The 26,071-nt window shown below is 36.6% G+C and overlaps 1 protein-coding gene across 1 annotated transcript in view; it reads right to left on the bottom strand.

Moving 5' to 3' along the window:
- Positions 1–26,071, bottom strand: part of AGBL3 (AGBL carboxypeptidase 3) — a 120,813-nt gene that overhangs the window by 41,021 nt on the left and 53,721 nt on the right. The window contains 9 exon segments of the mRNA XM_061198260.1: positions 5,859–5,937; positions 17,673–17,739; positions 18,467–18,579; positions 18,782–18,872; positions 19,878–20,014; positions 21,160–21,269; positions 21,272–21,321; positions 24,918–25,073; positions 25,075–25,695. Of these exon segments, the coding sequence (XP_061054243.1) occupies positions 5,859–5,937; positions 17,673–17,739; positions 18,467–18,579; positions 18,782–18,872; positions 19,878–20,014; positions 21,160–21,269; positions 21,272–21,321; positions 24,918–25,073; positions 25,075–25,695 (1,424 nt within the window).

Raw genomic sequence — 26,071 nt, 5'->3', positions numbered from 1 at the left:
GATGAAAATGGGAGGAAACTGTAAAAATCAAAACTTGATTGTTGAAGGGAGAGAGCAAAGGAAATATTCTAGAAAAAGTTACACGAAGTTAAAAGTAGCAATATTATATAATCATTATAAAGAATTTGGAGAGACAAGGGGTGAAATTAGGCTGAAAAAAATTCACTTGTAATAAGACTTGATTCAATGAACTCTTGATGTCATTTTTAGCCCTCTTCCTTTGATTGAAATAATGCTATGAACCATAATAAACTATTATATTTATCTCATAGAAAATCACCAGGCCAGTGTCCTTATGAATGTGATCTATAAATTCTAATCACAGTAATCTGTAATTGTTTGTTTTTGCTTAAAGTCTACAAAATTAATTATTGAAAGTATCCTGGTAGGAAATAAAGTCAACTAAAATACTCTAATATTTTTTTAGGGATATACTGATATCTTAACAAGCAATCATTTAAAGTAAGAAATAGTTCAAGAGCATGAACTTAAGTTGACCTCAGGCATTAACCTCAGTTAAGATGATACTGTTCACTCTTTTTGCCAAAGATTATTAGAAAATAATAAAGGAGGAAAAGAGAAAAAATTTCAGAAGTTCTTGGGAAATTAGATTCCGTTAATTCAATCCACATTTAGCAGATGACAGTGTATTTGGTGCTCAGCATCTGCTGAATGAACTTGTGACTGCTAACTTTAAATTTCCCACTGGATCACTGTTATTAACTCCAGAAATATCTGAGTAGAAATCTTCTAAGTCTGGTACTCAGGTCTTCAACTTCTGGGATCTCTGCAGGTAACAGATGCTTGAAAGATTGACTGATTGGATCCAAGGATGATTTTTTGGATCCCATCAACTAGGGATGTTGTCCTTCATCTGTGTTTGTCAGGCTTATTTCCCAACTAGACGATTCTGTTGAACTCTGGGTACTAATCTTTCCCTGCTACCCCTTCCATATCTTCTGGAGCTATTTATTGTTATTTACGTATTTGTTTCTTTAGTGACTGGCTGGTATATTTTGGCGAAGTCCATTACCCCCTGAAGTGTTAAACCTCTAATTTGCTCCCTGAGGGGTGCAGACTTGGTTGTGCCCCATTCTCTCTGGGAAGGCAGTGGTTTTAGCAGGGTTGTCTTTGACACCTTCCCTGATCACACCCCGCTGTTAAATTCCACTAATTTCTGGCTGATAGATCTATTGTTTTCAACAGTGCCCTGGGGCATAAATTGCTCTACAGACTAATCCAATCAAATTTGGGCTCCTCTGAAGGAATAGTTTCCCAGGTCAGGGTTTCAGATTTGTTCTGATGCCACCTCAGACTCCTCCCAGCTGTTCCTCTCCCTGCAGTTCTCTCTGGTGAACTAGCCAGCCTACAAGTTTAGCCTGTTTCTCCAATGGATCTACCAATCTTCTCCGAATTACCTTTTACTCTGCTTCTACTGTTTCTGAGAATGCTGTTAAGCTTGAATTTCTCCAGGAACTGTTGCAAATTAAGTCATTTATTTTGGGAAGACATTAGGAGCTATCTGTTTTACCTGGTTCCCCCGACCAAGGAAAAATATTTGGTCTATTGTGTCATTTAGCATCTCTGTTGCCTTACTGATTTTCTGTCTAGATCTGTCCATTGATGTCAGTGGGGTGTTAAAGTCTCCTACTATTATTGTATTCCTGTCAATCTCTTCCTTTATGTCTGCTGCTATTTGTTTTATGTATTTAGGTGCTCCTATATTGGGTACATTTATGTTAACAAGTGTAATATCCTCTTCTTGTATTGCTCCTTTTATCATTATATAATGTCCTTCTTTGTCTTTGTTTTAAAGACTACTTTGTTTTAAAGTCTACTTTGTCTGATACGAGTATTGCTACCCCTGCTTTCTTATTGTTTCCATTTGCATGAAATATCCTTTTCCATCCCTTCACTTTCAACCTGTGTGTCTTTTGCCCTAAAGTGTGTCTTGTAGGCAGCATATTGTACTTGTGGGCCGCATACTGTAGGTTCTTGATTTTTTATCCAATCTGCCACTCTGTGTCTTTTGATGAGAATTTAGTCCATTGACATTTAAAGTAATTATTGATAAGTATGTACTTATTGCCATTTTAAACCTTGTTTCCCAGTTTTTGTACTTCTTCGTTCATTTCTTTTTTGTTTTCCCTTTTGTGGTTTGATGGATTTCTTTTGTATTATGCTTGAGTTCCTTTCTTTTGGTTTTCTGTGACTCTATTGTACCTTTTTGATGTGTGGTTACGCTGGTTTTCAAGTATGTTAACCCATATCTACTTGCTTTAAACTGACAGTCATACAAGTTCAAACACATTCTAAAAGATCTTCATTTTTATACTCCCATTCCCTACATTTTGTGATTTTGATGTCCTATTTTACATCCTCATCCTTATCCTTTTACTGTTAATTGTAGTTTTAATCATTTTTACAATTTTTTTGGATTGTTTTTTAATCTATGTACTTATTTAAGTGATCTTCAATCCTTTTATATATTTGCCTTTCCTATTGTGATTTTCCCTTTCCTATAGATACTTGCTTCTTTTCTATCTAGAGAAGACCTTTCAATATTTCTTTTAGGTTAGGCTTAGTATTGCTGTATTCTTTTAGTTTTTGCTTGTCTGAGAAATTCTTTATCTCTCCTCCTATTCTAAATTATAATCTTGCTGGGTAGAGTATCCCAGGGGGCAGGGTTTTCTCTTTCAGGACTTTGAATATATCATTGCCACTGCCTTCTGACCTGCACAGTTTCTGCAGAGAAATAAGCTGATAGTCTTATAGGGGTTGCCTTGTAACTGACTGCTTTTCTCTTCCTGCCTTTAGAATCCTCTCTTTATCTTTTGCCATTTTAATTCCGATATGTCTTGGTGTGGGTCTGTTTGTGTTCATCTTCTTTGGGACCCTCTGTGCTTCCTGTACCTGGATATCCGTTTCCTTCTTTAGATTTCAGGAAGTTTTCAGCCATAATTTCTTCAAATACATTTTTGATCCCCTTCTCTCTTTCTTCTCCTTCTGGAACCAATATTATGTGTAGGTTGGCATGCTTTATATTATCCCATAGATCTCGTATATTGCTTTCACTTTTCTTTTTTCATTTGTCTTTCTGTCTGCTGTTCTGACTGATTGATTTCCATTATTCTGTCTTCCAGATCACTTGTTCATTCTTCTGTGGCACTTAGTTTGCTATTCATTGCTTGTAGATTGGTTTTTATCTTGGCAACTGACTTGTCTAATTTTGATTGGTTCCTTCTTATAGTTTCTAGATCCTTGTTACAGTGATCTGCCTTTCTATTGATAATCTTTCTTAATTCCTTTAGCATTTTTATTACCTCCTTTTTGAACTCAGGGTGTAGTAGACCACTGAGGTCTGTTTCATGATTTGTTTATTCAGGGGATATCTCATTTTTTTAATTGGGAACAGTTCCTCTCCTTCTTTTTCATTTTACTTAACTTTCTCTGTCTCTGAATTTAGGAGAAACAGTTATCTACTGTGGTCTTGAAGGTGTGTTTTTATGTGGGAGTGTCCCTATGTAGACTGTGTGAGTTCAATATTTTTGGTGTGAGGGCTAGTTTTGGTATGGATGCTAGCCACATCTTTCCTCAGGGTATGCTGGCCATTATCCCCTTGATAGGGGATGGGATTGGTGTTGTGTTGTCCAGAGCCTGCACTGGATTTTGGGTGGGGCCTCCTCTTTGCTCTGTGGCTGTCAGAGCCCTGCTGGGGGTGGGGTCTGCTCCCTGGTTGGTGGAGTAGAAGCCCTGAGGGTTGGGCTCAGTAAGACTCTGTTGCCCTTAAGTATGTGCTCTGTTGCAAAGGAGGTGAGCATTGAAGCAAGTGAGGCCCATGTAGTCACAGCAAACCTATGTGCCACCATCGAAGGCATCCACAGTTCTTCCCAGAAGCAGCCCAAGGTCTTGTCTGTTTCTCTGTTGTGTTTATCCCAGACCTAGTGCTAGGCTGGTGCTGGGAGCTGGGGTGTTGTGGCTGCAGGAATTGAGGTCATTGTGCTGCTGCCTGGGGCTGCTCTCCCAGGACCTGTCCACCCACAATCCAGCTCCAAGCTGGGGTGTGAGGTGGGAAGAACCAGAGCACTCTCACAGGGAAAGGAACCACTGTGTATTCCTCCCCAGGGGCTGTCTGCCAGAGACATGCGATTCTGTGATGCCACTTGGTGAGTATGCCAACAAAGTCCACTGCCGCTGTACCTGTGCCCCACCATACATGTGCTGATGATGGGCTCCAATGGCAGACTTGCGCTCTGCAGTGCATGTACTGACAATGGGCTCTGAGGTTTGGCCTGGGGCCACACCCCAGACTCTCCAGGCTGTCTCTGTGCAGCTAGACTGAGTTCACTCCCAGGGCACATAAACCCGAGATTCAGTGCCTAGCCACTGCACATACATACTAGCTGCCCCACCCGGCATGTGCTTCAGGCTGCGAAGTGTGATGAGGTGGCAGCCATCAGCGCTGGTCTCTTTCTGCCCTGATAGCAAGCCAGCACATGCACATGCCTTGAGACCAGAATCCAGGCCCCTCCAGTCCCTCTGTCTGTCCTGGTGGAGTTCCTAGCAGTCAGGGGGTTCCCAGGGTGAGGGCTTGCCTGTGTGCACCCTCCCTCCTTCACAGATACCTCCCAGGGGCGTCTTGTGTCCTGATGCCTTTTTTTTCCCATCCTACCCAATGACATGGGGATCTTTCTTGCAGTTTTGGTTGTATAAGAGATCTTCTGCCAGTTTCCAGTCGGTTTTCTGTGAGAATTGTTCCACATATAGATGTGTTTTTGAGGGGAAGTGAGCTCCACATCCTCCTACTCTGCCATCTTAATGCACTTATGCAAAATTTCTGATATGTCTCTGGAGCTGAGAGTGGGGACAGTGGCACTCTTCTCTCAGTGGTACCCCACTTTAGGAGCTAAGATATAGGTGGAAGGAGGGCAGGAGCCTCAGGTCTTCTCTATTTGCCTCTTCCAGTGTGGAACCAACAACACTTTACAATCCAAGATGGGCGATTAGGACCAAAATATTTTCAGTGATGTAGCACACAAAGTGGAGCCTTCTTCTCAAGAATGGGGTCTGTGTAGAAAGAAGGGAGCCCCCACCTCCTGACTGCACTTGCCTGGAACTTCGCTTCAACAACAGGCAGCTGGAGACAGGATAAGAAATACGCAAGCCCTGCCCTTCCTGGGAAGATAGCCCTCTGGCTGGCATCTGTGGGGAGAGCGGACCCTGTGTCCTTGGCTGCACTCTTCTGGAGTAGAGTATCATTGAGCTGGAAGCTGGGGGGCAGGGAGGGGAGAGTCTTGATTCAAATACCCCAGGCTCTCACTGGTTTCTTTTTGGTTGTTTTTTTGTTTGTACCCAATTTTAGTAGATTTTCCTGAATAGATGTTTTTTCATTTGCTGTATGCCCTCAGGACCATTTCCAGAAACTTTAAATTTTTGTTTTTTTAAAAAAATAATTTTCTCTGATTTTTGCTGGTGAGTGGGTTTGCAGAGATCCTCATGCTATCATGATGGAAGGCAATCTCTCAGCACCATCTATTTTATACTCTTGTTTTCCCATTAATTTTTCTTAGTTTTATTTCTTCTTGCTATCCTGGATACATCTTTGTAAGATGCCTCAAATACTTTTCCAAGTAAGGTAAGTATAAGTGAAATTTAAATATAGCACCTTAGTAAGACCCACCTCTCGTCGGTCAAGATTCTTTTGTATTTTTATAAACAGTAAATAATATGAGCAAAATTTTAATCATTAATTTTACCTGGGGAAAAATCATGAAGTCTTCCTGGGTATAAGAGGAAATAATTTGCCATTCTTGTTTTTTTTCCAACAACTGTTAACAACCATATCAATGAATATTTACCTCTTGCTCTTCTCTGATGGCTTGCTATGGTAGAGTTTCTTTCCTTCTTTGTTTTCAGATGTTTTTTCTTGTTCTTTATCTAGTTAAGAGAATCATATTTAAAATCATTATTTAATCAATATATCAAAGATAGTATGTATGTATGCAGACATAAAACTATCTTAAGACTTCCACTTCTAGGAAGATGAAGTACTCGTCCTCTTCTTTCCACTAAGTACAACTAAAACCCCTGGGTATTACATACCAAATAAACACAAGAGGCTCTAAAAGGTGAAAAGAAGAAGGCGGATGATGAGGGACTTCAGGAGCAGAAGAGGAGCATGATGGTGAGTAGTTTCATGTGTTTTCTTTTTGCCTCATGTATCCCAGCCTTAGAGCTGGAGAAGTCCACGACCCACAAATGCCAAGGAGTGAAGAAATAATGCCTGAAAACTTCCCAAATTTGATGAAAGACAGGAAGGTAAATATCAAAGAAGAAGCTCAGTGAACTCCAAGTAAGATGAAATTAAAAAACCCACAGTAAGTCACATAAACTTTCAAAGTCAAAGAGAGATTTTTGACAGCATTGAGAAGCAAATTATTACATGCAAGGGATCCTCAATAAGATCATTATCAGATTTCTCATCAGAAACTTTGGAAGCCAGAAGACAATGCAAAATAGGGAAAAAACCCAAAAAACAAAAAACAGCAGAACTGTCCTTCAAAAGTTAGGTAGAAATTAAGACATTTCCAGATAAACAAAAGCTGAGGGAGCTTGTGACCATTTGACATGCCTTGAAAGAAATGCCCAAGGGATTTCTGCAAGGTGAAATGAAAGGACTCTAGATAGTAACTTGAAGCTGTAGAGAAAAATAAAGGTCTCAATGGAGTTAAATACACGGGAAATTATAAAAGCTAGTACTATTGTAACAATAGTTTCAAACTGAATTTTTTGTTGTCTACATGATTTAAGAGAAAAAAATTTAAAAAAACATTTATTAGTATAAAATTAGTATTAGACTACTGTCACTTTGGTCTATAACTCTAAACCTTATTTATTACATAATTTAAGAGACTAATACACTTAAAGAATTATTAGTTTATGTTTTTGGGCACACAACGTATAACTACGTAATTTGGTGACATATACAACTGCAAGTGTGGGAGTGCAGCTGTAAAGGAACAGAGTTTTTGTATGTTTTGAAGTTAAGCTGGTGTAAATTCAAATTAGAGTGTTATAACTTCAGGATATTAAATGTAATCCCCATGGTGACAACAAAGAAAAGACCTATAGAATATACACAAAAGGAAATAAGAAAGGAATTTAAACATTTCACCACAAAAAATCAACTAAACAAACACAAAAGAAGACAGGAATGCAGGAAATGACGGACAAAAATACTATAAGGCATATAGAAAACAGCACAGTGACAGAAGTCTCTTTTTGTCAGTAATTATTTTCATTGTAAATGGATTAAACTCTCCAATCAGAAGACAGAGACTGTCAGAATGGATAAAAACACATGATCCAACTATATTCAGTCTATAAAAGACTCACTGAGATCCAAAGACACAAACTGGTTGAAAGTGAAAGGAAGGAAAGAGATATTCTATGCAAATAGTAACCAAAAGAGGGCAGGAGTGGCTCTATTAGACAAAATAGACTTTAAATTTAAAAATGTTACTAGAAACTACTTTAAAAAGGATATGTTAATAAAAGATTCAATACAGCAAGAAGACATAACAATTATAAACATTTACATACCTAATGACAGACCATCAAAATGTATGAAGCAAAAACTGACAGAACTGAAGGGAGAAATAACAGACAGTTCTACGATATAGTAGGAGACTTCAATACCCCACTTACAATAGGGAGACCAGTCAGACAGAAGATATATAAGCAAAAAGGACTTAACACAATGAGCCATCAAAACTTAACAGACATATACAGAACACTGTACCCAACAATAATAGAATACACATTCTTCTCAAGTGCATATATAGGACATTTTCCAGGACAGAACATATGTTAGGCCACCAATTAAGTTTTAATAGATTTTTAAAAGATAGATATCATACAAAGTATCTTTTCTTACCACAATGGGATGAAGTTAGAAATAACAAAAGGAAAACTAAAATGTTCAAAAAATTGTGGAAATTATACACACACTTTTAAACAATCAATGAATCAAAGAAGTCACACGAGAAACTAGAAAACACTTAGAGAGTTGAATGAAAATGAAAACACAACAGAGCAAAATTTATGGGACACAGTGAAAGTAGTGCTAAGGGGGAAATTTATAACTATAAACACATTCAAAAATGAAAGATCTCAAGTCAGTAACCTAACTTTAAACTTAAGGAACTAGAAAAAGAAGAAAAAATTAAATCCACAGACAGAAGAGGAAGGAAGTAATAAGGATTAGAGCAGAGATAAATGAAATAGAAAATAGAAAAACTAGAGAAAATCAATGAAACCAAAAGTTGATTCTTTGAAAAGATCAACAAAATTGACAAACCTTTAGCTAAATGGACTAAGAAAAAAAGTTAAATTACTAAAATCCGAAATGAAAGTAGAGATATTACTACCAATTCTACAGAAATAGAAAGGATTATAAGAGAGTATTGCAAACAAGTGTATGCCAACAAATTGGATAACCTAGATGAAATGGACAAATTACTAGAAACACAGAACTTACCAAGACTATCTCATGAAGAAATAGAAAATATGAGTAGACCTATAACTAGTTGAGGAGATTGAATCAGTAATCAGAATTCTCCCAACCAAAAATAAAGCCCTGGACCTGACAGTTTCTTTGGTGAATTCCACCAAATATTTAAAAGAACTAATGCTGATCTTTCTCAAACTTTTCCAAAAAACTGAAGAGGAAGGAACATTTCCTAACTCACTCTGTAAGGCCAGCATTACTGTGATACCAAAGCCAGACAAAGACACTACAAGAAAACTATAGACCAATATCCCTTATGAACACTGATGCAAAAATCCTCAACAAAATAATAGCAAACCAAATTCAGCAGCATATTAAAAGGCTTTACACCATGACCAAATAGGATTTATATCTGGAATGCAAGGATAGTTTTAACATATGAAAACTGATCAATGTAATACACCAAATCAATAGAATGAAGGAAAAAAAATACATGACCATCCCAATTGATGCAGAAAAGGCATCTGACAAAACTCAACACCCTTTCATGATTTAAAAAAACTCAACAAACTAGGCATAGAAGGAAACTACCTCACCATAATAAAAGCCATCTATAAAAAACCTACAGCAAACATCACACTCAATGGTGAAAGACCAAAAAGCACCTCCTCTAAGATCAGAAACAAGGTAGGATGTCTGCTTTCACCACTTCCATTCAACATAGTATTGGAAGTTCAAGCCCTAGCAATTAAGCAAGAAGAAGAAATAAAAGGCATCCAAATTGGAAAGGAAGAAGTAAAATGATCTCTGTTTGCAGATGATATATTTAAAAACCCTAGAGTCCACAAAAAACCTGTTTGAACTGATACATTAATTCAGCGAAGTATCAGGATACAAATTCAACACACAAAAACAGTTGCATTTCTATAAACAAATAATGAAAGATAAGAAAGGAAATTACAAAAACAATTCCATGTACAAGAGCATCAAAAAGAATAGAATAGTTAGGAATTAACTTAACCAAGGAGGTGAAAGAATTGTATAACGGAAACTACAAAACATTGCTGAAAGAAATTAAAGAAGACATAAATAAACACATCCCTTGTTCATGGATTAGAAGACTTATTAATATTATTAAAATGCCAATACTGCCCAAAGCAATCTATGGATTCAATGCAATCCCTAGCAAAATCCCAATGATATTTTTTGCAGAAATAGAAATATTCATTCTAAAATTTATACAGAATCTCAAGGAACTCTGAATGCCAGAATAATCTTGAAAAGGGAGAAGGAAATTAGAGGGTTCACACTTCCTGATTTCAAAACTTACTACATTTCTACAGTAATCAAGACAATGTGGTACTGGTATGAAGACAGACATATAGACTAATGGACTAGAATAGAGAGCCCATGAATAAATCTTTGCATATATGGTCAAGTGATTTTTGACAAGGGTGCTAAACTATTCAACAGGGAAAGAACAGTCTTTCACCAAATGGTGCTGGGAAAACTGGATATCGATTCGCAAAAGAATGAAGTTGGACCCTTACCTAGCACCTTATACAAAAATTAACTCAAAATTGATCAAGGGCCTAAATGTAATACTTAATAAAAATCTTAGAAGAAAACATAGAGCAAAAGCTTCATGACATTGGATTTGTCAGTGATATCTTGGATATGACACTATAGGCACAGGTTAAAAAAGAAAAAAATAGACAAACTGAACTTAATGAAAATTTAAAATATTTTGTGCATCACAGACACTATTCACAGAGTAAAAAGGCAAAATACAGAATGGGAGAAATATTTGCAAATCACATACCTGATACGGGATTAATGTCCAGAATATATAAAGAACTCCTAAAACTCAACCACAACAACAAAAAATAAACAAACCAATTCAGAAATGGGCAAAGGACTTGAATAGACATTTTTCCAAAGAAAATATATGAATGGCCAATAGGCATATAATAGATGTTCAATATCACTAATCATTAGGGAAATGCAAATCAAAGCCACAGTGAGATATCATCTCACACCTGTTAGAATGGCCATTATTTAAAAAAAAAAAAAAAAAAACCCAGAAAATAACAAGTGCTGTCAAGCATGTAGAAAAATCAGAGCCTGTGTGCACTGTTGGTGGGAATGTAAAATGGTATAGCTGCTGTGAAAAACAGTATGGAGGTTCCTCAAAAAATTAAAAGTAGAATTACCATATGATCCAGCTATTTCATTTTGGGGTATATACCCAAGAGAATGAAAAGCAACATCTTGAAGAGACATCTGTACAATCATGTACATAGCAGCATTATTCACAATAGCTAAAATGTGGAAGCAACCCTGGTGTCCATTGATGGAAGAATGGATTACCAAAATGTGGTATAAACATACAATAGAATATTATTCAGCCTCATAAAGGAAAGAAATTCTGAAATATGCTACAGCATGGATGAACCTTGAGGACATTATGCTAGATGAAATAAACCAATCACAAAAAGACAAATACTGTATGATTCTACTTATATGAGGTACTTAGTGTAGTCAAAATCATGAAGAAAGAAAGTATACAGTGGTTTCCAAGGGCCTGGGGAGCAGAGAATGGGGAGTTATTAATGGGTACAGAGTTTCAGTTTTTGAAGATGACAAGAGTTATGGGATGGTGGTGATGGTTGTACAACAATGTGAGTGTACTTAACATCACTGAAGTGTACACTTAAAAATGGCTAAGATGGTAAATGTTATGTGTATTTTTACTACAATAAAAGAATCAAACTCTATATTTTTGAGGGGGCTACTGGAAAAGAGGGTATCTACCAGATTTACAGTTGTGAGAATGTGAGGCTGGAATTCCATTTCGCCAGCAAGAGAGGAGAGTCTGAGAATGGAACCAACCCAGAAGAGGCAGAAATGACATTAAAATGGGGAAAAAACTTTGAATCCTAGTGATATCCTTTGAGCCCCTTATTTAAGCCATGGCTAAAGCCAGTCTTGTCCCTAGACTTTTTCCCTTACTAAGCCAACCAATTCCCCTTTTAGCTAAGCCATCTTTTTTGAAGAGTTTTTTGTTCCTTGCAATGGATGGAGTCCTGATACATACCTTCAGAACATGATTTAGTAGGAAGAGAAGAAAACAGTCGCCATGTCAGTAAGTGGAAACTCCATCTTCAGTTGCTCAGGCCTGGAATTCTGGAGACCTCTAGCTCTCCTTTTTATTGTTCAAACTCACACCCAAGCCATCAGCAAATTCTCTAGACTCTGTCAGATATATCTAAAATCTGATCACTTCTCATCCTCTCTACAGCTACCACCTTGGTCCAGCCACCACTTTTTCTTGCCTGGATAACTGCAATAGCCCCTTAAATGGTCTCCCCTTGTGGTTCATCATTCTACTCTCAAAACAACAGCCAAAGTGACCTTGCTGACACTTAAAGCACATCATGTCACTCCTCTGACCAAAACTCTCCAAACTCACTTAGAGTAAAAAGTGAAGTCCTAAGCCAGGTTTTACATGATTTGTCCCCCTCAACTTCCAACACCTATCTCACTTTATCTCTTACCACTGTTCTCCTTTTTCAGTCTTCTCTACCCAAATTAGCCTCCTTGGTCTTCCTAGAAGATGACAGACATGCTCCTTTCTCATGGCCTTTGCACTTCTAGTACCTGCCCCGGGAATAGATCCCCCCTGGATTGTTCCCAAATTTTTACCCTTCCTATTCCATTGATGTTAGATTTGGATATATGACTTGATTTAGCCAGTGGAATGAGAAACAGGGACTTTAAACATACTTTCATGGTTTGGCGTGCCCTCCTGAACTCTTGTGATTTACCATGAGCAGAATGTACCCTAACTGGCTGCTGGTCTTGGGGTGGGGGGAGGAAGAAACGTAGAATAGATCTGAAACAACCCACAGTCTGGATATAAGTTCAACTGATCCCCTATTAGCCCAGTAGAGCCATAGATGATCCATGAACAGGAAAATAGGTATTTGCTATTATAAGCTACTAAGATTCTGAGAATTTTGTTTTAATGAATAAAATATGAATAGTGTTGAAACTGATACCTAGAAATAGAATGCTGTCCTAATAAAAACCTAAATTATGTGGCAATCATTGGCTTTGTGACTGAATAACAACAGGTGGCTATAGGAATCTAGAAAAATAGTGACACAAATTATGCAGAGGTGATACATCTAGTAAAACTATCTTCTGTGACAGTGTGAAAGACAGAAAATGTACCTAACAGAACTGAGTCATTGGGCAAAGAGATTTTGAGGCAGAAAGTTTAGACTGTGAGTTGGTTGTTGCTAGCTTTATTTGATAAGGTGTGCTACAAGAAAAAAATCAGCTCAAAAAATGTGGATAAAAAAACTGAATTGAGAGGGAAAACAGAGAGCCCCAAATTCTAGAATTGGTAGGTTGGCTTCAACATAGCCTTGAGGCAAAGGTCAAATCAAAGTAATGGCTTTTACATCTGTGGTAGACAATCTCTAAGATGACCTCTGATGATCCCCATCTTTTAGTATTCATACCCTTCTGTAATCCTAGGTCACTGGGCTAAACCTAGTGACTTACTTCTACTGAATGGTATATGGCAAAAGTAATGGGATTCTGCTTCTGAGATTAGGCTACCTTCACTGCAGTCTTTTCAGAGACCTTAGATAAAGGAACCCAGATAAGCCACTCCTGGATTCCTGACCCACAGGAACTATGTGATAATAAATGTTTGTTGTTTAAAGCTGCTAAGACTTGGGGTAATTAGTTAATCAGCAATAGAAAATGAATACAACATCTGTCTTGGTCCATTCACCTGCTATAACAAAATACTTCTGACTGTGTGGCTAATAAATAAGGGACATTTATTTCTCACAGATCTGGAGGCTGGAAGGTTGATATGAGGGTGCCAGTATGGTCAGATGAGAGCTTTCTTTTGGGTTGTGGACTGCTTGTTGTATCCTCACAAGACAGAAGGGGCTAGGGATCTCTCTGGAGCCTCTTTTATAAGGCACTAATCCCATTCAGAGGGCTGTGCCCTCATGACATAATCACCTCCCAAAGGCCCCACCTTCTTGTACCATAATATGGGGCATTATAATTTCAACATATGACTTTTGGGGGACACAAATATCTAGACCATAGCATTCCACCCCTAATCCCCTCAGATTCATGTCATTCTCACATGCAAAATTCATTCATCCCATCCCAACAACCCCTAACGTCTTAACTAATTCCAGCATCAACTCTAAACTCCAAAGTCTTATCTCAATAACATCTAAATCAGATATGGATGAGACTCAAAATATGATTCATCCTGAGGTAAATTTCCTGTCCAGTTGTGAACCCATGAAACCAATCAAGTTATGTGCTTCCAAAATACAACTGTGGGACAGGCATAGGATAAGACATTCCCACTGCAAAAGGGAGAGAAAGGAAAGAAGGATGGGGGGATGGGTCCCAAGCAAGCTCAAAACCTAGTAAAGCAGATTCAATTAGATCTTAATGGTCATGAATAGTCCTCTTGCCCCAGTGCTCTGCCTTCTGGACCCACTGGGGTGGCAATAGCACACCAACAGCTTGGCAGGGTGCTACTCATGCCTGGCTCTCTGTCCGGACTCTGCCCACACCGCAGTGCACAGCTCCAGGCAGCTCACCTCCATGGCCTCTATTGGAAGCCGTCTGCCCTGTTAAAACCTAGGTGTTAATGGCCCTGATGATCTCTTAGTCACCTTCAGGGCTTTTTAAAATTTGTATTCATGAGACAAACAGATGGAAAGATACACTGTGTTCTTAGATTAGAAGAATTAATATTGTTAAAATGACCACACTACCCAAGGCAATCTACAGATTCAATGCAATCCCTATCAAAATACCAATGGCATTTTTCACAGAACTAGAACAAATATTTTAAAAATTTGTATGGAAACATGAAAAACCCAATAGCCAAAACAATCTTGAGAAAGAAGAACAGAGCTGGAGGAATCACACTCCCTGACCTCAGACTATACTACAAAGCCACGGTAATCAAAACAGTATGGTACTAGCACAAAAATAAACATATACATCAATGGAACAGAATAGAGAGCCCAGAAATAAACCCACACACTTATGCTCAATTAATCTACGACAAAGGAGGCAAGAATATACAATGGAGAAAAGAATCTCTTCACCAAGTGGGGGTGGGAAAACTGCACAGCTACATGTAAAAGAATGAAATTAGAACATTCACTAATACCATATACAAAAATAAAGTCAAAATGGATTAGAGACCTAAATGTAAGACTGGAAACCATAAAACTCCTAGAGGAAAACATAGGCAGAACACTCTGACATGAATTGTAGCAATATTTTTTGGATCTATCTCTTAAAGCAAAGGAAATAAAAGCAAAAATAAACAAATGGGACCTATTTAAACTTAAAATCTTTTGCACAGCAAAGGGAACCATAAACAAAACAAAAAGCCTACTGAATGGGAGAAAATATTTGCAAATGATATGATTGATAAAGGGTTAACATCCAACATATATAAACCGCTCATATGACTCAACATCAAAAAAACAAACAACCCGGGACTTCCCTGGTGGCCCAGTGGTTAAGACTCCACACTTCTACCACAGGGGGCACGGGTTCGATCCCTGGTCAGGGAACTAAGATCCCACATGCCACACAACCAAAAAAGAAAGAAAGAAAGAAAAAGAACAAACAAGCAAACAAAAATCCAAACAACCCAATTAAAAAATGGGCAGAAGAACTGAATAGACATTTTTCCAAAGAGAAAATGCAGATGGCCAACAGGTACATGAAAAGATGCTCAACACTGCTAATCATTAGGAAAATGCAAATCAAAACCACAATGAGATATCACCTCACACCTGTCAGAATGGCTATCATCAAAAAGAACATGAATAACAAATGATGGCAAGAATGTGGAGAAAAGGGAACCCTCGTACACTATTGGTGAGAATGTAAATTGGTGGATCCACTATGGAAAACAGTATGGAGGTTTCTCAAAAATAGAACTACCATATGACCCAGCAATTCCACTCCTGGGTGTATAGCTGAAGAAAACAAGACCCCTCATTTGAAAAGATACATCCATCCCAATGTTCACAGCAGCATTATTTACAATTGCCAAGATATGGAAGCAACCTAAGGAAGTGTCCATTAACAGATGAATGGATAAAGATGACATGTATGTGTGTGTGTGTGTATATATATATATATATATATATATATACACACACACATATACACACACACACACACACAATGGAATACTACTCAGCCAAAAAAAAGAATGAAATTTTGCCATTTGCAGCAACATGGATGGACTTGAAGAGTATTATGATAAGTGAAATAACTCAGAAAGAGAAAAACAAATAATGATATCACTTATATGTGAAATCTAAAAAATACAACAAACTAGTGAATATAACAAAAAAGCAGACTCACAGATATAGAGAACAAACTAGTGGTTACCAGTGGGAAGAGGGAAGGGGGGGAGGGGCAATACAGGGGTGGGGAATTAAGAGGTACAAACTATTATGTATAAAATAAGCTACAGGGATAATTGTACAACATGGGGAGTATAGCCAATATTTTATAATAACTACAAATGGAGTGTAACATTTAAAAATTGTGGCTCTCCCCTTCAGTTCAAACTGGCAGTTTTCCTGCTGGGGTGGCTGATTAGTTCCATGGTTCATACCCACACTCATCTCCTTATCAAATGGTTGGTCCTCCACACACTTACTGTTCTATTCTGAACACACATTCTCATTCTTTGGATTATGGATGGGCTGAGAATTTTCCAGACTTCAATGTTCTGGGTCCTTTTTGCTTAACAATTCCTTCTTCAGTTCATTTATCTCTTCTTGCATTTAACTGTATGCAGTCAGGAGGAACCAAGCCACTCCTTCAACACTTTGCTTAGATATCTCCTCAGCTAAATATACAATTTTATCACTCACAAGTTCTACCTTGCACAAAACACTAGAACACAAACACAATTCAGCCAAGTTCTTTACCATTTTATAGCAAGGACTGCATTTTGTCCATTGTCCAGTAACGTGTTCTTCGTTTCTGAGACCTTATCTGTACATGATTACTTATGTATTGTCTAAAAAGATGGAAACTTACTCTCCTGCTCTCTTCCTTTCTTTCTGAGCTCTCTCCACAATCACCTGCAGATGTCCTTTCATGGCAATATCAGCATTTTCTAACATGTACCAATAGAGTACTGTCTTAGCTTGTCTTAGTCACCTCCTAACACCGTCACATTGGAGGTCAGGGTTGGCGCGGGGGCACAAACATTCAGTACTAATACCACCTAAAGTCCCTAATCCTCCTGCTCTTATCTCCTCCTCGGGCACTTCTGATCATCTAACACATCATATATTTTACTTACCAACTAGAATATAAGTTACAGAGGGAGGGATTTTTGTCTTGTTTTGTTCACTGCTCTATTCCCAAGCACATAGTTGGAGCTCAGTACGTAGTTGTTAAACAAATAAATAAATGAATGAATGAATGAATATAGGACTAGCAGTCAGGTGATGTATGTTATGCTACCAACTCTCATTAACAAGCGGTGTGGCTTTTGAAACGTAATTTAATCTCTCTGGATCTTAACTGTTCTCATCAATAAGCAAGAGTATTAAAAAACCCTAAGGTTAGGGCTTCCCTGGTGGTGCAGTGGTTGAGAGTCTGCCTGCCAATGCAGGGGACACGGGTTCGATCCCTGGTCTGTGAGGATCCCGCATGCCGCGGAGCAACTGGGCCCGTGAGCCACAACTGCTGAGCCTGCGCGTCTGGACCCTGTGCTCCGCAACAGGAGAGGCCACGATAGTGAGAGGCCCGCGCACCGTGATGAAGAGTGGCCCCCGCTTGCCGCAGCTAGAGGAAGCCCTCACACAGAAACGAAGACCCAACACAGCCAAAAAAATAAATAAATAATAAAGGTGCTAATAATTTAAAAATAAAAAAAAATAAAAAACCCTAAGGTTAGAAAATTCTATGATTTAAGGATATGGTACATAGTAAGAAAATAACAATTATGATATATAATAATTATACAACTGCAAACTTTTTTTTTGCCTGATTGTTAGTCATAATAAGAAGAGTACCTATTTGGCATATCCATATCATAGGCAGAAATTTTCAGTCGTACCTGAGAACTTAACTTGAGAAGATCAGTCTGAGAGTCATTGGATTCTGAACTGTCAGAGCCATGGCTACTACAAAAAATAATAAATTATTTTAATTTACAGAATGTTTTGGTGGTATTTTAAGATTTCAACTGTTACTTTTACTTTATTATCTTATTGGAATGGTAGAAGTAGTTCTAATTATAAGAAGAATGTTTACAAAGGTGGTATAGATGTTTGGTAGTTCTAAGCATTATAAGAGTATTAGAAGAATGATGACTGAAATTGATTGGAACATGTCAAATATAAACAAATCTATGAGTTCAAAATGATACTCTCTATCTGCAAACAATACAGGGGCACTAACTCAAAGTCTGAAAATTTATAAATAAAGGGGAAGAATCAAATATTTGTTCTGCTTTTCCTATAGGAACTGCACTAAAATTAGCACCTTCCTTCTTTCAATAACATTCCCTTGGCATTAAATTTTGCACTTATTATTCACTAACTTAGATTATTTGTATGGTATCTCTATAAGTGTGTCAGTTCTCTGTGGGTAATGACAGCATTAAAAACAATTTGAATATGTCTTTCATATACAGTACATAGTGGGTGCTCAATTAATATCATCTGAATAAATGAATAAATGAAGTCTTGATGAGGTCTGGCTAAAGTAATGTGCATGGGAAAAATTTTCCTCCACCTATAGCCAGGATTTTCAGTACAGACTGAAAATTATATCCTCATATTATTATAAAGAGCATAGTATCAGTAGAACAGCACAGCAAATTACATTACTACCACCATCTTGACTTACCTAGACTCTAGATCCAATGTAATTTCTTTCAGAGAAGTATCTGAATCATCAAGGACTTTTTCCAAGTTTATATGTTTTTCCATTTCTTCTAATTCTTTCAGGCACTGATAATACTAGGGGAAAATGATAGATGAGTTAATTATAAAATAACTATTTCCTAATTAAACTGAATATTTATAGATACCTGGAACATCAAGTACAAAAACACTGAACACTGTTAGGATATTAAAAGGAACAAACTGCTGTAGGCCCATAGGCAGGTTATGTTATCTGAGAGACTGGAGTCTGATGTATCATCAAATGGACTTTACTTACCTTGGTTCGGTCTGGATCACAGTAGTCCAAGAGAGAATCACAAAAATGATATCCCATCGACTCCAAGTCTTTTGTGTTGAAATGAGTGCCTCTTTTTTATTACCTAAAACATCAATAAGTTTAGCCACCCTTGAAGGTGACTTAAACATTTTTTCTTAGCAGGTAGGCCTAAGTTGTACAACAAAGTGTAAACAAAACATCTGATGTGATTCCATATTCTGTCCTTTGGATTTTCTACACTGGGACAGGTCATTTAACAGCTTATTGCTTTCCCTTGTTCCCCCTCCACCACCTGGACCACGGGTGACTTAATACAGATTAGTCTATTGCAAAGCAGAAGAAAATTCAGTAAGAAAGTTATGGAATACTTGGTTACCAGTTATAAGCACCTTAGTTATCACTTAGAGAAAAACCTGGGTAAATATTTTAATGTTTTCATCATCATTAATAGTGTTATAACAATTTCAAGGTGCTTTAAAAACTAGCCAGAAGTTACAAGTGTGGATTTCCAGCACTTTCCTTTCAGTTGATACATTTTCTAATAATGTGACAATTACCTTAATATGGGGCATTCTAAGGATAATATTAAATGTGACTAAAAGCCTTCTTAAATGGAACTAGGGCACACTTTTTAGTTCAAGGAACCAATTAAAATACAAATTGACAACAAATCAAAGCCCAGTCTAAGTTTGCCTTAAAAATGGCAAATCTACTAAAGATATTTCTATCCTGATATTTTTACTTATGAGCATTGCTTTTTCTTGAAATCATTAGAGTCATCTGTAGGAACCCCTTCTAAAACAAAAACAAAAACCCAACACAAGCAATTAAAGATTAGTTCATGAAACAACCAATTAGTTCATGAAACAACCAATTAGGTATTCTATGTATGTGCTAAAACTTCCTTTTCTAAACAAAGGAAGATGATGATAGAGATATATAGTGGGAGTCTGTTTATCCTATTTATAGAATTGATTAGATATCAGTATGTATCTAAGTAGGAAGAAAGTGCTCACTATTCAGTTGCCTACACTATTAATCTTACATTAAAAACGTCTCTTTGGTTTAAAGCTCTGACAGTCACGAATGAGGACACTTGATCTTACCCAGAGTAGATCCACAAAAAGTGGCCTCCATGGTAAAGCTGTTCCTGATTCCCATTTTCCACATTACCACCCTTCCTATTCCCTCTTTGCTCTTGTGAATATTAAACTTGCAAGCTGAGAATGAAAACTGAAAAGACGCAAATGAAAATGAGACCCATTGCTTTTCTAATCACAATGTCTTTCATAGGAAGTAAGGTTGGAAATGAAAAAGTAGTTGTGCAAAAGCAATAATTCTCTCTAAAGCTTCGGGAGCTTTTATATCCTGACCAATGAAAATAACTCATTTTAAGGATGACATATTTACATTTCTGAGAATTATAGACTTAAATTCTGAAATAAATTTTATTTTTTATCTATATATAACATATGCATTCAAAACCAGCTGATGAATTCTTGACAGTGTTGACTTTAAAAGGCTATAGGAAGGAGCCTAAACATGTTTAGGAATGAAGATCAGTGTTGTAGATTTTCAGAATCGAATAAAGATGCTTTATCATCACACGAAAGATAATCTGAAAGTCGCCCTGAAGGACTGTTATAACATCAGTATCTACAATGAGTTTTTGTAATTTAATTACAATTTAAAAAATTTACTTTGTGTTCCATTCTGTGAATTTTAACACATGTCTAGGTTTGTGTAAACACTACCACAAATCAGGATATAGGACAATTCCATCACCTCTTAAAAACTCCCTTGTGCCATCCCTTTGCAGTCACAAGTATTTCACTTATTTTGGAGCGATGGTAAATGATATTCTTTTAAATTTTGGTTTCCAGTTGTTCACTGGGAGTATATAGAACTGCAGTTGGTTTTTGTGGGTCAACCTTATATCCTATGACACTGCTAAACTCACTTATTAGTTCTAGGAGTTTTTGTGGATTGCATGGGTTTTCTATGAACACAATCACGCCTGCCTTTCCAATCTGTCTGCCTTTTCTTTCTTTTTCTTCCCTTATTGCACTTGTTAGAACCTCCAGTATAAGGCTGAATTGAAGGGGTAAAAGTGGATATCCTTGCCTTGTTCCTGACCTCAGGAGGAAAACAATCAGTCTTTTATCATTAAGTATGGTGGTAGGATATTGGGCATTTTTTTTCATATCTCAAATTACTGGTCATTAAACATTTCACACAGTTGCTTTCTTATGGTCAATTGTATAAACCAATCAGAATAACTAAATAAAAAAGCAGTTTACTGACTAAGATTATCCATTTTGCTGTCTTGCATGGGCAACATGTAGTAAAGGAAAAGTCAAAATATGAAAGGTGCTTACTTTATCTGGACAATTTTTGCTCAGCCTAAGTGGAAAGATTTGTTGCTGTTAGTATAATGCTTTACATCTATCACTATCATCATAGCCATACATGAAGATGTTCTCTTTCTACTGTGGCCATGAAGGTCACAATACAAAATAACCTCTCGTTTCTCCATCCATCTACCAAGAAGAAAAAGAACAAGTTACTACATTTTACCTCTGCATTTTTCTTCTATGGCTGTAATTATGGATTAACAAGTCTAATATCCAAATAAATAGAATTTCTTATATCCTAGTTTTCAATTTCTTTTCTTACCTCTTATGATTATTAACATATAATTTTTAAACACCTACAGTAAGTTCCTATTAATTGTATATAAAATATGAATGTTTTAGCCTTCCAGTATAAGGACAAAATTTACCTTACTCCCAAGACTTTCTCCAAGAGGAGATCTCTGCTCTTTTGATTGTTTTTTTTGTTGTACACAGAAAACAGCTCACTCTTATCTTTGCTTTTTAGCTCTCACATAGATTCTTTCTGACTGAAGTATCTTCTTTCTTCATCTTTGTAAATGCAAATACTACCCCTTATCCCTCAACACCAACCTCACGTCTCACTTTCTCTCTGACTAGTCAAGCCCACAGACTTTTCTTTTTTTGAACTCCTGTAGCACTTAATGTTGGTACCATTTACTTGGCACTTGCCTAGGTAAGTTTTTATATTTTTGATATTTAATCTTGTTATGGATAGGGAATGCTTCAAAACATCTACAACAGTGCTATGCACACAAGTACCAAAATATGTGTTAAAAATTGAGTGCCTGATGACTTAGTGCTGAAGCCAATTAATATTTAACCTTTGAGTAATGTGGTGAGTAAATATCATTTTGAGAAAAATAGTACCAAAGTTTGAATCGATTGTTTTTCTGGTAAATTTCTAATAAATAATTTAAAGAAATCATTTCTCAAGAGCACAATTCTTAGCCTGCATAATTTAGGCATTCAATGAATATTAAAGTAATAAAAAATAAGTCCCCCAAACTGGCTGATGAATATAACCAGTAGAGAGGCTTTCAAAAGGTGAAAAAGTGGTGGTGTTAAGGTGGTAGGATTACTGGCATTTTTGCCTTTATTTTCATATCATATTTTCAAACTTCATATAGCATTATTATATTACTTAAGTAACTGAAATTACATATACTGTTTGTTATATCTGGAAGAATAAATACCAAATGTTAACAATTTATAGTAACATGAAATGTATTACTTTTATAACAAAATATTAAATCCTAAAATCGAAATATTCAAAGTGTAGCTTCTATCCAAAACAATACTTCTTTAAACTATAGTGAAATCCCAAGCTGAAGTCTGTTACATGTATTAATTTATTGCCCTTTTTCATTTGATGACCAATAAATTCTAACTGATAACATAAAATTGACATAAAGTCACCAAATGATCATTACAAGTTTTTAGGAAAAGGACTAGATTATAAAGTAAGACTATCAAGTTAGCTCCTTAAATGAGATATGCTGTACATTTTTAAACCATTTCCCCAGTTTTAATGAACATTTGGTTTCTTATAAGTGAGTCAAAAGAAACCTCTAAGTAATTAAATCCCAAAGAAATGTTACTACTTTTGAAGTCAAACAGCATAATAGGGTCTCTCATCTTACACTAATTTAAATCACTTTAGAAACAGTTGGGATTTTTTTCTTAGCCACAGTTAAGATATTCTAAGTATCTTACACTAAGTATCCTATATTAAAATCTACTCTCTGTTATTCTCAAATACTTTAAATATATTTAATCTTAGACATACTTACAGCCTCTCACCTTTCCACACGTATGTGACTGACTTTTATTCCATTTATCTGCCTATGATTAATTAATTGCATTAAAGTAGTTCTCTTTCTTGGAAATCTTTCTGAAACTTATTGAATAGATTCCTGCCTTAACCTTCTTATGAGGCAATTTAAGAAGAACAAAGACATATAAAATATCTTCCATAGAGACAAGCCAAAGGGCCTTGGCCTGTAATCCATCTTGGGTTGGGCCAGGCACCCTTAATGTCAAAGAGCATTAAGTAGACATTATAAATACTCTAATGGGCATCCCATCAGCTCCCTTTCTATTAAAAAATAAATAAACTTTAAATTTTGGAATAACTTTAGATTTACACAAAACTGGCAAAATAGTAGAGAGAGTTTCCATATATCTACTCCTCATCCAGTTTCCCCTAATGTTAACATATTACATAACCATGGCACATTGTCAAAAACTAAGGAACCAACGTTGGCACATTACTATTAAACTCCCAACCTTATTTGGATTTCACTAGTTTTCCCAATAATGTCCTTTTTCTGTCCCAGAATCCAATCTAGGATACTACATTGCATTTACTCAGCTCTCTTTTCATTGTGTGCCATCCCCAGGAAAATAAGTAAGTTATGGGTTACTCTTTATGACTTAAGTTATTTCCCAAATAACTTCAGAGAATCCTGAAGTCCACATTTGTGAGGGGTACAAAACAAGAGTTTTTACTCCTTTTTGTGGGGATCTGCACTTCACTCCCCATGTGTCTATAAAGATAAAAGGATTAACATGAAAGCTGAGGCTGAACTAAGATAACTAGAGCCATGCTGGGTGCTCCTGAAGCCTGTCAGCTCCTCTGAGGGACTGGAGGTATCTTTGAGGTCCTCCTCCTCGAAACAGGGCTCTTATGCTTGTACTAGGGGCCCTGATGACAGAGCTGGATGAGGATATAAACACTCTCTATAATAGTACTTATCATTGTAACATTTGAACAATCCTAAATACTTTACGAAGAGTTATTACATCTATATCTAATTCATTAACTTTTTTTCTTTTTACATTTGCGGAAACACTGAATACATTTAGAGCTTCCAATGTTCCAGTAATATTGGGCACTTTATTCTGGGCACTTTAGTAGTAATATTCTCATTTAATCCTCCTGTCTGTGAGGTAAGCATTATTATTCCCACTTTATAGATGAGAAAACAGGTTTGGGTTTGTTTTTAAATTGCTCAAGATCACACACTTAGCAAATGATATAGCAGGGATTCCAATCTGATATGTTTTCACTCTAGTCTCCACATTCTTAACCAAAAAGGTTAAGAGGATTTGGGTGTTCTTTGACTCCAATAAATCTTTCTACTCTAGCAGTGCCTATTCCTGATTGTTATTACTTGAATCTATTAAAGAATTCACCCAGTAATTCAACAAAGCTTTAAATACTATGTGCATTTTACTGTTCTGATTCTTTAGAAAATTTAAAGCTGTTCATTTTTTCCAGGGGCAAATAAGACTATTCATGTAAGTTTAAATAAATATGTAACCTGTCATCAAAAGACTCATCATAGAGCAATGTATGGTCAACATAGTGCCAGAAGGCTCTGTAGATGTAATTAATTTTCACGTAGTAGGGATTCAAGGATCCCAAAGTAAACATCAGTGCTACCATTAACTTTAGGAAGAAACCAAATTTTAGGATAGGCAAATTTAACTATACATTTTCACTAAGCCATTAAAATGTTCTAGAGTCTATTTCATTATTTAAAAGAAAGCTAGTGAATGTAGTGGCATAATGCCAGAAAGGTACAGAAGCAGAGTTGGGAAGAATGAGGAAAAAAATTAAGTAGCTATAGTTAAACTATCTTAAGAAAACCTAGAGTAAAATGAGTGGGATTGTGGGAGCAAAATTCTTACTACCAAGTTTACTAAATAAGCAGAGGGTAATTTGATGCTTATTTTACCTACAGATCATGTTCTGGGTATGCCAAAGAGAAGGAAATGATTCCTTCAGGAGAGATGTATAGTTACAGTTTAAATCCCATCCAGCTAAGGAACACCGATAATTTCCCACAATCACACCACCTGGATTCAGCATGGGTACCACCTTGAAGATGAAAGTCCCGGAGCAACTGTGCATCACTTGAGTCTCCTAAAATATAATCAAGGAAGCCCTTCATGATCCAAGAGCTGTTGGTTTCTCCTGGATGCACCCCTGCAGTCAAAATCACGGCCTTTCGCTTTCTTGACTCACTGTTCTTCAAGGGGGTAGTAATCGTTAAAACATACACCATGTTCCTAGTAATTGTGTGGCACAAGACATGTATTTTACAAAGCTTTGACTGTACTGGGTCATTATTGATGCTAGAAAGGTATTCTTGCAGGTTTGTGTAAGTGTATGGATAGCAGTGAGCAAAGTAGCAGGTATCTTTATTGTGTGGAAATTGAAATGTCCATGTAAGAGAGAAATAGTGGCGCCCATCTTGCCCCTGGTTGTTTCTATAATACTTCATTTGGTCTCCTATTCTCTGCCAGCCAATATTATGAGCGTTGGCCTCGTTTTCAGAATAAAACAGTGGGTGCATACCCCGATTATAAAGACTAGCAGGCTTGGTGAAATTGATAATAGTGAATCTGTAGACTATTCCTGCTTGGGTATTAGTGACTTGGAAATAGTACCACTGGGTGTGTTTATTTGTGAACAGGTCAGGGCGCACAGTCAGCTGGTATTCATATTCTGCCCTAAGACACAAAAAAAGGAAGGAAAAAAAGCACATAAAAATGTAAAAATGACATTCAATTTTAAATTAAATAATAAAAGTAATAATAAATATACAAATAATAAATTACCTATTCACAGAAAGCTTTTTATTTGGGAAACAACATTTATTTAGGCAATGTCCAATAAGCAAGTAATTGCAAAAAATCAGTTTTGAAGTTTTTTCTTTTATTGGATGCGAAACTGCTTCTATGCTAATTCTAAAGCCTTTTTATTCCTTTGTAATTCGAGAGAGCACATTAAAAAATGGGCATTTGACAAAAATTATATATGCCAACCCAGTTATGTTTCCTATAAAAGAAGTGATTAAAGAGTTCTTAAGTTTTTAAGAATTAAAGT

The sequence above is a fragment of the Eubalaena glacialis genome, chromosome 8, assembly GCF_028564815.1.
Source record: "Eubalaena glacialis isolate mEubGla1 chromosome 8, mEubGla1.1.hap2.+ XY, whole genome shotgun sequence".
Classification (NCBI taxonomy): domain Eukaryota; kingdom Metazoa; phylum Chordata; class Mammalia; order Artiodactyla; family Balaenidae; genus Eubalaena; species Eubalaena glacialis.
Note: the sequence above shows the minus strand (reverse complement) of the source record. Positions and strands in the feature narration are given on the sequence as shown.